This window comes from Thunnus maccoyii, chromosome 8 (genome assembly GCF_910596095.1).
Source record: "Thunnus maccoyii chromosome 8, fThuMac1.1, whole genome shotgun sequence".
Taxonomy (NCBI): Eukaryota; Metazoa; Chordata; class Actinopteri; order Scombriformes; family Scombridae; genus Thunnus; species Thunnus maccoyii.
Genome location: NC_056540.1, coordinates 9,822,785 through 9,832,864, shown reverse-complemented (window position 1 = coordinate 9,832,864; position 10,080 = coordinate 9,822,785). Strand labels below are relative to the sequence as shown.

Genomic DNA, 10,080 nt, shown 5'->3' with positions numbered 1-10,080 from the left:
ACGAAGCAAATGTCAATGGATCCAACAGATGTCATACTACACTGTTGCTGAGCTTCATTTATCTGATGCAGGTTCAGCAGCAGCCACTAGATGGTATTAAAACAAAGGCTGCAGTTTTAAATGTCAGCTCAGTAGACATTGCTGTTTCTTACAGGATAAATAGATGAAATAAATCAGTCAGGTCTCATCCTACGACCAGCTCTGATATGTTCTGGTTTCCTGCTGTGACCTATTACCTGGTTGGGTGGAGACTGGGATAATCCTGAGGGGTAAGTAATGCAGTGGCAGAAAAAGACTTGTCTGTCTGAGGCTTTTCAAAGCCTGTCTATCCACTTGACTACAACACAGACTGAAATGAATCTATCAGACAGAGGAAAAACAGGAACATGACTGTGTCACCATTAGCATTCACTCAAAAGGGACCACACCTTGTGCTATAATGTATCAGTGTGCTTTTCTTTCACTCTGCCCTTGTTATTAACAAACAAACACACTCATGCTTCAGTTTTATTACACATTAAGTTGTAAATGTTGCCACAAATGAGCAAATTCTTGGCCTGACCTTTAAAGATTCAGCAAAATCTTTCAGAAGCTACAATGACTACATGATGATTCACTACAAAGCACTTGCTAAGAACATTTTAAGAAAGTACAACAGTAGAAAAGTTACAACAGTGTGAAATGTCCACTCTGGAAAAAATTGTTCTTCAATAATGTATGACATTCAAAAACAAGCAAACAAAAAAAACCCCACTCATAGTGCAAATCAATTAAGTCAGTGGGGTCTTCTGTGCGTTCTATGCTGTTATTTTCTTGTGATTGCATTGTTGTAGTGTGACCAGTAACATCACAATATGCATAAATATACATGTGAAATTTGCATGAATGCAGCTGAAGGTTAAAAGCGTGTTTAATTAATCGACCTTTGACAATTAGTCGGCCATTTATCTCTATGGATGAGAACAGTTTTCTGAAAATGTTTATATATGCCTTCAGGCGAGACGGCGTCACTTCTTAGCATGCATGCCACAACAGCTTATTAACTGTCAATCAACAACTTTGTTCATCTCAGGTGCACACAATAACATTCATTGTAATAAGAGCTAATCCAAAAGTCATACTACTGCACATAGACAAGCTATGGTGATGTGAACTCTGCAAAAAAAAAAATCTGCTACTGTCTTACCTCTTGAAATGAAATATTGAGTCTACATGCCAGGTGGTTGGACATTCATGAGGTCATGGGGAGGAATGCATGCTAAAAAGTGTTTTAATCATTTGATCATGTGTGTGATACAGAGAGCAGGCAGTAAGAAGAACAGACTAATAAGATTACAATAGACTGGAACAGTGTGTTATATTCCCTTTAGTTAGTATCCTTTCATAGCCTCAGTGTGCCCCATTGTCACCTGCAGCTAAAGATAGGCTTATACTTCTTTCACCTTCCACCTCGAAGGACAGGGTGCCGGAGCCCGAGTCACATACTGGATAATCACAGAAGCACCTCTCTAGACTGTATCATGGAAAAGGATGGGCTTGACCATGCCTGAGAGGATCTTGGGCACGTGAACGCTTACAATCTCCGAGATCATCTCTGGAAAGTTTACACGCGTCTGCAGGGACTGCGCTTCGATGAACAGATCGTAGGTGAACTGGTGTAACTTCCTCACAATCTGTGATAAAGAGAAAAAGAAAGGAGAGGCAGAGATCATGCAGAGATTATTAATGACAAAGATGATTCACTTACCTTCGTGCGGCAATGAAAGAGAACAAAGCCTGAGTATAAAATAGGAAATAACAAATGATACCGAAACCTGTCTTTTGACACAAGCTTTAAGAGGTGATTTTAAAAAAGATGACACTCATTGTGATGGTTTAAGCTCCACAGGCAGGGTAAATCCAAACGGCCCTGAACTGCAAAGTCTTGATCAACTCTGTTCTTCTGCCTAAAGGGCCCTGCCAGACAATCTCTGGCTGCCCTCCGGCTCATAAGGCATTAAAAGATCTAAGATGTGAGTGGGACACAGACAAAGCTGAGCCTTTAAGGGTAAATCAACAGTGGAAGACACAAGTCTGAAATTGATGCTGCTCTGCTCTCTGTGGGAGGAAACTTTCCAGCATGTTAATCTTATGGCCCCAATCAGTGACGTGACACCAGGAGTTTTCACTTTGACATCTAAATGCTCTTACCAATTGTTAAGAAGAGTTACCGAGGAGTGAAACTGTTGATATTTACCCTCTAGTGGTTGCAGCCTTACCAAGAATATTCATGCATATCTCCATTAGTCAATCTTTTTATTTTTTTTATTACTTTTTTTTCAAAGGTTTTAAAATCAGCATTAGTATAGTTTTGGTTTTAACAAATATATAGCTACATAAATCACTGGAAAAAGTTTTATGTATTTGTTTTAACTGTGCAGATATAATCAGCTACGATGAATCTTTTCTTGAAAACAGAAAGCTCACAGGATAGTCAAATATGTTTATATGCTGTGTCAATAAAAAAGAAGCATGCTCCCTTTCAGGTTTTATAGACTATATTTATCTTGACTACATGTTGGCCAGAAGCAGGAGGCTACAAAATGAAGAGCAAGTTATAAAAATGGATGACATTGTGAAACATAATTGTGTCACACTATCCTCCAGTGGATATTAAATAGTCTCTAGTATCCAGAAATAGTCAACTATCCACAGCTAATCGTTCTAACAATAAAAAAAAAGTGTTTAATGTGTAAATAATTTCAAGAAGACCCAATTTTATAGTTTGAATATTCAGAGACAGAGCATAGTCAACCTATAATTTTATTCTATTGCTGTAATTTGCTTTGGATCCCATCTGGAGAAATAAAATCTGGTTAAAGTTCCTTTTCTTCCCTTTTCAAAGTAACCAGGAAGGACAGAGAACACACAAACATACTGAACAGCTTAAATACACTTAGTAAAACTTTTGCAGGTTTTGACTGTAAAATTTATAACCACACAGAAATACTATACACAGAAACAGCAGCTATAAAAAAATGAAAAAGTGTCAAGACTACAGAGGCTATAACTTTCCTTGCCAGCATGATGTTGCATATCAGTGTGTCAACATCTGCAGATCGATACTGCAGCTGCCGTTGCGTGTCTCAGACTCAAACTGCTGTTTGCACTCTGTACTGAATGTAGTACTTTGAATAACTGAGAATGTGTGTCCTTGTTTATTATAATTCCTCCGTTCCAGCTATTTTTGATGTAGCAACGTCTCTGCCACCAGAGGGTGGCTCTATTTCCTTCCCTCGCGATAGGCAACCAGTATAGGGGAGTTAAAACAGGAGTCATATGAACCTTTGGTATGTGTTGAACTTTGGTTGATGGCAGGAGATTTCGAACTGGAGCTGTGCCCTGGGTTGTTAGGGCTGAGAAAAATGTGGGGGGATTATGGTTGTAAAGGATGGAAATATAATACATTAATATGACAAATTGAGTCTGTATGTAACTGAAGGACAGTAAACCGCTGCTTAAAATTTAAATGTATTGACTGATAGACTCCATTGAGGCCATGAAATGATCAAAAATCTTTGATGTAGCCTAGTTAGTTAGTGATAGTTACTTAATGATAACTCAACACTGCCAAGTACAGTGTTTATGTGTACTTTGATCTACACTATTTCCCACTCAGGCACGTCTGTGACACTAACTAAAATGACATCTATGCACTAGTTCAGAGTCACAGTATGGTGTGTTTTCATATGTGAAGTGGAGTTGTGTGTAATACCGATTGGAGGTAGTCCAGCAGCTGTGTGAGCTGAAACAGTCTCTGTGTACGGGTGGTCTCTCCGCAGTGGCTGGCCAAGCGGTCCAGCTCCTTGATGTAGGAGGTCCGCAGTTCATCAAAACAACGCTGGCTCTTCAGGCCCTCCATTGGCACTGTGACCACAAAGCCAGAACACAACAATAACTCTCACAGACTCTATCCATTCCATCAATTTTCTGAAGCATGGTCGTACTCTGCTGTAGTCATATTTCAATCGCTGAGTTGACATTTTCAACATACTACTTGAGACATGGTCCCAGGGAACTCACTGATGCTGAAGAGGACCAGGGCCTTCATGCATAGGAACTCCTCTTGGGTGACCTTCAGCATGCAGAACTGCTGGGACAGCAGCTTCATCCGCACACAGTGTTCATACATACTGGAGACTTGCATCCGCTGGCTATGAGTAAGGGACAAAAAGAGCATGAGAGGAGGAGAAGGAGCACAAGGTGTGACAAAAGGAGAAGTGAAGAGCGAGGAGAGGGTCAGACAGAGAGAAATATAGAAGGAGGAAGACAATTAATAGCAGCGAAAACGAGAGCGAAGGAAAAAGAGGAAAAAGCAGCAGAGGTGAGAAAAATGAGTGAGATGGATAATGGAAAAAGAACGACAGAGAGGCAGAGAAAAATGAGGGTCAGCAACAAGGGCAGGCGTATCCATTACCATGCAGGTCAGAGGCAGCCCAATAGAGTGACAGAGGTCTAATGTAGACACAATGAGTGTTTTGCTAATGTTGCACGAAACACCAGCCAAGTGAAAGCTGCTCTAAGGACCCGTGGTTGAGCTTTAGCATTCTGAGCAGCATCCTCCTTCAACACGGGAGACAATCTATGGATAAGAGTCGCTGATTTATGTACATCATGTACAGTCACTCGCTTCACAAACTCTGTGTTAAGTTTTTAAAAGTACAGAAAAAAGACAGAAGACAGGAGTTGGAGTGTCAGAAACATTTTGATAGAGGTTGGAGGAGGTTGCGGTGCGCATCAAAACTCGACGAAGTGGAAAAAAAGGAAACGACTCCATGCTGTCGCTGTTCTCGGGGACTGATGATGGTTTTCGTAAAGATGAAACAGAATAAATCATCTGAGGTGATCCCTCTGCGGCCACGTATATATATGAGATGCAAAGGAAGTGGTAAGAACAGAACAGACTTGTTTACTGTCTCGCCTTAAAAAAGACGACGTTCATTGTGTGTTTTTTGTCTTCCTCTGAAGCTCGTATTCCACTGTGCTTTTCTTTCCGATCGTGATGACAGGTGAATTCTCATGATATTCCAACAAATCCACTGTCACAATGATTATTACAGCTGTTTAGGGCCGAAGAAACTTTCTTTGTTTGATGAAGAGACTGCACCAGGTTTAACAAACTTTCAAACACTTCGGTCTAAGTGTTAACTCTCTACAGAACTATTCTGGGTGAAGTGAATGGTTTTTCATGACTTACTCATTGAAGACCAGGTCTGGAGCAAAGTAGAGCATGGAGCTGTTAGTAAGGGTGTAGGATCTCCAGCCCAAAGCGAACACCATCACCCCCATCCATGACAACTGAATCACTGTCATCTGATCATCCACATGCAGGTCACGGAAACCTGTTAACAACACTTATTTTCATCAAACCTCTGCTTGTGTAAAATGATGATTAAAACACTTATTCAACAGTCAATAAAAAAAAGTGAAAACTTCATTGTAATAACAGCGAAAAAGCACAGTATGGATACAATGCTGGCCATTTTCAGCCTGCCATTCTAGGCTTAAATAAGAACATATCCCCCTCTAGTGGTTAATATTTGAACAGGCTGGTTAACACTACATAGGGTTGGTTTAACTGGCTTAAAACTCCAGCAGGGAGTGTTATCTGGTGAGCAGCATCTTGATTGCCTGAGTTGAGGCCTTGCCCAATGCTGGTAGATATTTGATACTTCCTGATAGTCTTAAAGCCTTTCTAAATTACAGTGAACTCACACAAGTTACACAAGTGATGCCGTGTGATCTGCCTTCCGCAATCTCATCCACTCTCTTGCTCAATAATGTTGACAAATCTGACCTTGCAGTGTTTAACTTGGCATGATTTTGTTGAATAGGAAATGGTTTGTCTAGCATTTCACTGAACCTTAAAACAAAGCAACATTAGCAATTTAGTGCACTTAGCATTGGCACAAACACCTAGCATAGAATAGTTTATTGATGTTTTACACAGTTTACCTGGGATTGCCTTGGCCCAGCGCACTACGGTCACCAGCTGTCTTTCCCCCAGCTCATTGAGGCTGGTTAGTAAAGAGTCAGAGCTGTCAGGCTGGGCAGGGTCATGTCCAGCATTGACCAAAGCTGGCTCAATGGTCTGCAGTACACTGAGCAGGGATAGGCAGGAGCGCACGGTAGGGGGAATGCCCAGAGCCAAGGCCTGGGACGCTGCTTAGAATATTTGAAAATTATAAACAGACCAACGATCCCAGGAGAATAGAACAAAACAATGAAAAAAAGGAAATATTTAATCACAAAGCATGCTCAATATTGAGTTATCATAATAAAACTTGAGTTCATGTCACACAAATCCTCACCGCCTTGAGTCCTGGCAACTGCACTTCCAGGCTCCAAGATTACATCTTTCTTCCCTGGCCTCTCTCCTCTTTCTCCAGGACCCCAGGGAGCTGAAGGTTGTTCCTCCTCTACGTTCCTTGTCTGTCCTGCTCCCTTCAGCCTGCGACCTAGAATCCACCACAGACAAGTAGAAGGAAAAAGGATTAAAAAAAAGGAGACAAGATAGTTCCATTTCAAGTTCTTTTGTCTGATTTATAACACAAAACATGGCTGGAAAAATCAAGAAAAGAACTGAGATGGAAGACTGTAAATGGGGCTGTATTTAAATGGCTATCAGCTATGGAGCTGTTCCTCACCATAAACATGTTGGAAAGTTCTTGATCATTGACCACTGGGTGAACACAAATGCAGTTTTGGCCTTTTCTGAAATGCATTTGTTACACTGTATTTCAACTGAAACATTTAATTTGATCCAATGAATTTCAGGTATCTGACCAGCGTTATTATGGATCCCACTGCTTTTCTTGGCAAAACACACCTCTGATTGGCTAGTACTTGTTGTTTTTATTGGTTAGGTTGGTTAGGTTAAGGTATGAGGAGTGAGATTGATTAGGGTTAGGGTAAGAACACCAGACTAAGCCAATCAGAGGCAGAGTAAGCCGTGTCTTGCCAAGAAAAACAGTGGGATCCATAATAACACATCTGACCATCCCATCCCAATTTTCCAAATGCACACCACATATACTTCTCTTTTCTCTGTCTCTTATTCTGCTCATATCTCCAGTTCCTCACCTTTAAGGCTCATTCCTGACATGAAGCACCTCTTTAAGCGACACGAGGCGCAGTTTTTCCGCCTCAGCTTGTCGATGGTGCAGTCATTCCGGCTGGCGCACAGGTGGTTCTGCTTACCTGGTGGTACACAAAAGTTCTGTGGGATGAAGGTGCTAGTTCAACAATGCCTAGTGTTCCACTCATAGCAACGATATGTGGGTGTTTACTGACAACAAATAGCTCACCCTCATAATCTCGGGTCACTGTGCCCTGCCTGCATGAGTGAGTGAGTGGGTGTAATAAATTAATTCAGCAGACAAGTAATTGTATGTGTGTTTGTGTGTGTGTCACACCCACCTGCAGCAGCCCTTTTGAAGAATACTTTGCAGCTCCCACAGGTCAATGCTCCATAGTGACAACCTGAAGCATCGTCGCCACACACCTGACACACTCTCCTGTCTGACAGGTACACACTCGGAAACAAATCCTCATGCCTGGACACACACGCACGCACACACACACACACACACACACACACACACACACACACACACACACACACAAACAAATGAATATGAGAGTGCTGCTTTTAAAGGATTTAATAAATACTGGGTATCCATCTGGTTGCAGAGGGCACAGTTCACAAACATTTTCATCTTAGGCAGCTACAATACACCTAAAAACTTAAGCGCATTAACATCAGATTTAGGTCACAAGGTGTGACCTCAAAGAGAGTTAGCCTCTCTGTTATGACATTTAGGGAACTAATTACCTTTCCAATCCAATTATAAGGGGAGATTACCCCGTCTCATGATTGGCTATCGTGTCATCTCATTGACAGGCAGGCAAAACAGTGATTAAAAACTGTAGCCTTTTAAGTCTTTAACTTTGGAATCAAAAAGTGGAGCATTTTCTTCCACTCTGAGCGCAGGATCAGCAACAGGTGCTGTATCTCTTGTTTATAGTCACACTGCTATATACACTAGTATGTTTGCTTGGTTAGTCGCAGCACAAATAAGGGCAGCTCTGGAAAGTGAGGGAAAGGTTGAACATTGATTCAGTCTAGCTGCATGCTGAAATACAACTTGGCCAAGGCCAAGAAGAGCACATGATGTCTTTAGGGCACAAATGATTTAATACTGACACGCACGTTGCCTCTGAACACAGTATGATTCTACAACATGTAAGTGCAAGTTGTGGAAAATAACAATATATAATAATCATGTTAATTGATTTATTTGTGCTGCCATATGGAATACGATGCTCTCCAGAAATATCAAGTAATTAAGTGTAAGACTTATAGTGCGCCTCGGATTCATGACACTCCCCTTGAAAGAAAAGGAACAAATCCAACAATGGCACACTCATTAAGACCAACTGTAAAGCGCGGCAGATAAAAGCGTAGTCACTAGACACGCCGTTCACGCCAAATTTGTCCTTTTGTTTCTGACAACAGATTGTAAGACTGCGTGAGCGATAGGAAAGAATGACATGACGCCTAAGAAAAAGAAAAGCAAGTCAAAACATATTATTGTTATAATGTTATTTACCTGAAACTCCGATTCGTGCAGTCCATCCACGCTGAAGGTTCGGACTTGATAGTGGAGCAAGTGGCCTGCCCGTGAGAAATTGCACTTTGGTAACTTTCCACTTGGCCATACCCTTGTGCCATTGCTGTTCTCATGCCACCTTTACCACCTTGATCGCCCTTGCTGTACCAGACACAGTGGCAGTCCTGCCTGGATCCAAGAAAGGCTTGACCGCAATTACCATATTTACACAAATTATGTGCACCTGATCCGTCTCTCGCTGGTTCGGATCGCCCGCTCAATGCGCGCTCGTTTGCGCACCACACACCCAGGCTATCTCTGTATAGGTTTGGATTTACAGAGTAAGCAGAATTTGGTTTCAAAGATAAAAGCTCGTCCACTTGAGAGGGCGCGGACAGCTCAGCCGAAGGATTCATAAATAAGTTTGATTCCTTGCAGACATACCTGGATATCACCGGGTCGCGCGTTACACTTTGCGCGCTGTCCATTTCGCCCGATCTGAGCAGATCCATACAGCTCACCTGCTGTATGTCGTGATAGCACACTTCTCCAAAGTCGTCTTCTCCTAAGTTTCTGCCTTGTGAGTTCATATTTACAGCCGCCCCTAACTCCAGTACTCCTTGGGAACTATTCCCACATGTTTGGTCGCAGTCTGCCAAGGCGCTGCTGGAGCACTGGTTCATGCTGTTGAGAGGAGAAGACACCGAATCCAAACCCAAGGATACTGACACTGCCTCACTGAGCTCAGCAGTTGTAGAGCACGCACAGGTGTCCGCAGTATCCAACCGACCGTGCTCATTTATTATTGAAGAGTTTGACGTGTCTTCTAAGCTGGAGAGAAAGGCCATCTTCAGTGCGCGTCTTTATAGGTTGAGCTGTACTCTGGTTGCACGGGCAACACATAAAACAACACTTTCCATGCGGAAAACCGCCTACCCCAATGAGACTCTGGTCATATCTCTCAGTGGAGAGGAAATTTAGATCAGCCGTCGACGTAGGTCGTTACAAGGAAGGGACGTCCCGTTAGGAAAGGGCTGTCGAACTTTTTTTATTATTATTATTATTAATGAGTAACCGTTTATTCGGGCTATCTACGACTTAAACTCACTTTATAAGTAACGGTTACAAAGCGCGTAGGATGATTTTGCATTTTGATGTGTGCACATATTAATATTAACCATAAATGTAACTTATTACCTCTATTCAATGTCAGCGCAGTGCTTCTGGTTAGGACTAACCCTTGGTCTCGCGAGAAAAGCCAGGATTATATATTGAATTCATTCTTAATCGCTTTAATTTCTACTTTAGTTTTGAACTAGTAGCGCAGGTTCCTTAAGTTTTTTTGTGATTGGCTGCATGATTAATAAACAAAAGATGCTGTCAGATACACAACAGTTGTCCCGCACAAGCACTGATTTTAATCACAGCA

The 10,080-nt window shown here is 41.9% G+C and overlaps 1 protein-coding gene across 2 annotated transcripts; it reads right to left on the bottom strand.

The window, feature by feature from the left end:
- Positions 1–491: 491 nt before the first annotated feature.
- On the bottom strand, positions 492–9,873 carry LOC121901900 (progesterone receptor-like). 2 transcript variants are annotated; one of them, XM_042418978.1, is made up of 9 exons: positions 8,652–9,873; positions 7,459–7,595; positions 7,123–7,239; positions 6,351–6,497; positions 5,995–6,204; positions 5,237–5,381; positions 4,063–4,193; positions 3,755–3,906; positions 492–1,673 (listed from the first exon to the last, which is right to left on the bottom strand). In XM_042418978.1, the coding sequence occupies exons 1-9, from the start codon at positions 9,497–9,499 to the stop codon at positions 1,509–1,511; spliced, it is 2,052 nt and encodes a 683-aa protein (XP_042274912.1). In that variant the 5' UTR covers positions 9,500–9,873; the 3' UTR covers positions 492–1,508. The 2 variants fall into 2 exon arrangements, with proteins under 2 accessions (XP_042274912.1, XP_042274913.1); XM_042418979.1 differs by having other exon boundaries at positions 5,995–6,201; positions 8,652–9,872.
- Between the last annotated feature and the right edge of the window lie 207 nt (positions 9,874–10,080).

What these genes read in the sequence shown, in the direction of transcription:
- LOC121901900 (XM_042418978.1), bottom strand. Translation starts at nt 9,499, where the DNA reads ATGGCCTTTCTCTCCAGCTTAGAAGACACGTCAAACTCTTCAATAATA. An exon ending in TGCACGAATCGGAGTTTCAG is followed by an intron (nt 7,596 to 8,651) that starts GTAAATAACATT and finishes GTGTGTGTCCAG; the next exon opens with GCATGAGGATTTGTTTCCGA. An exon ending in AGTTGCCAGGACTCAAGGCG is followed by an intron (nt 6,205 to 6,350) that starts GTGAGGATTTGT and finishes AAATATTCTAAG; the next exon opens with CAGCGTCCCAGGCCTTGGCT.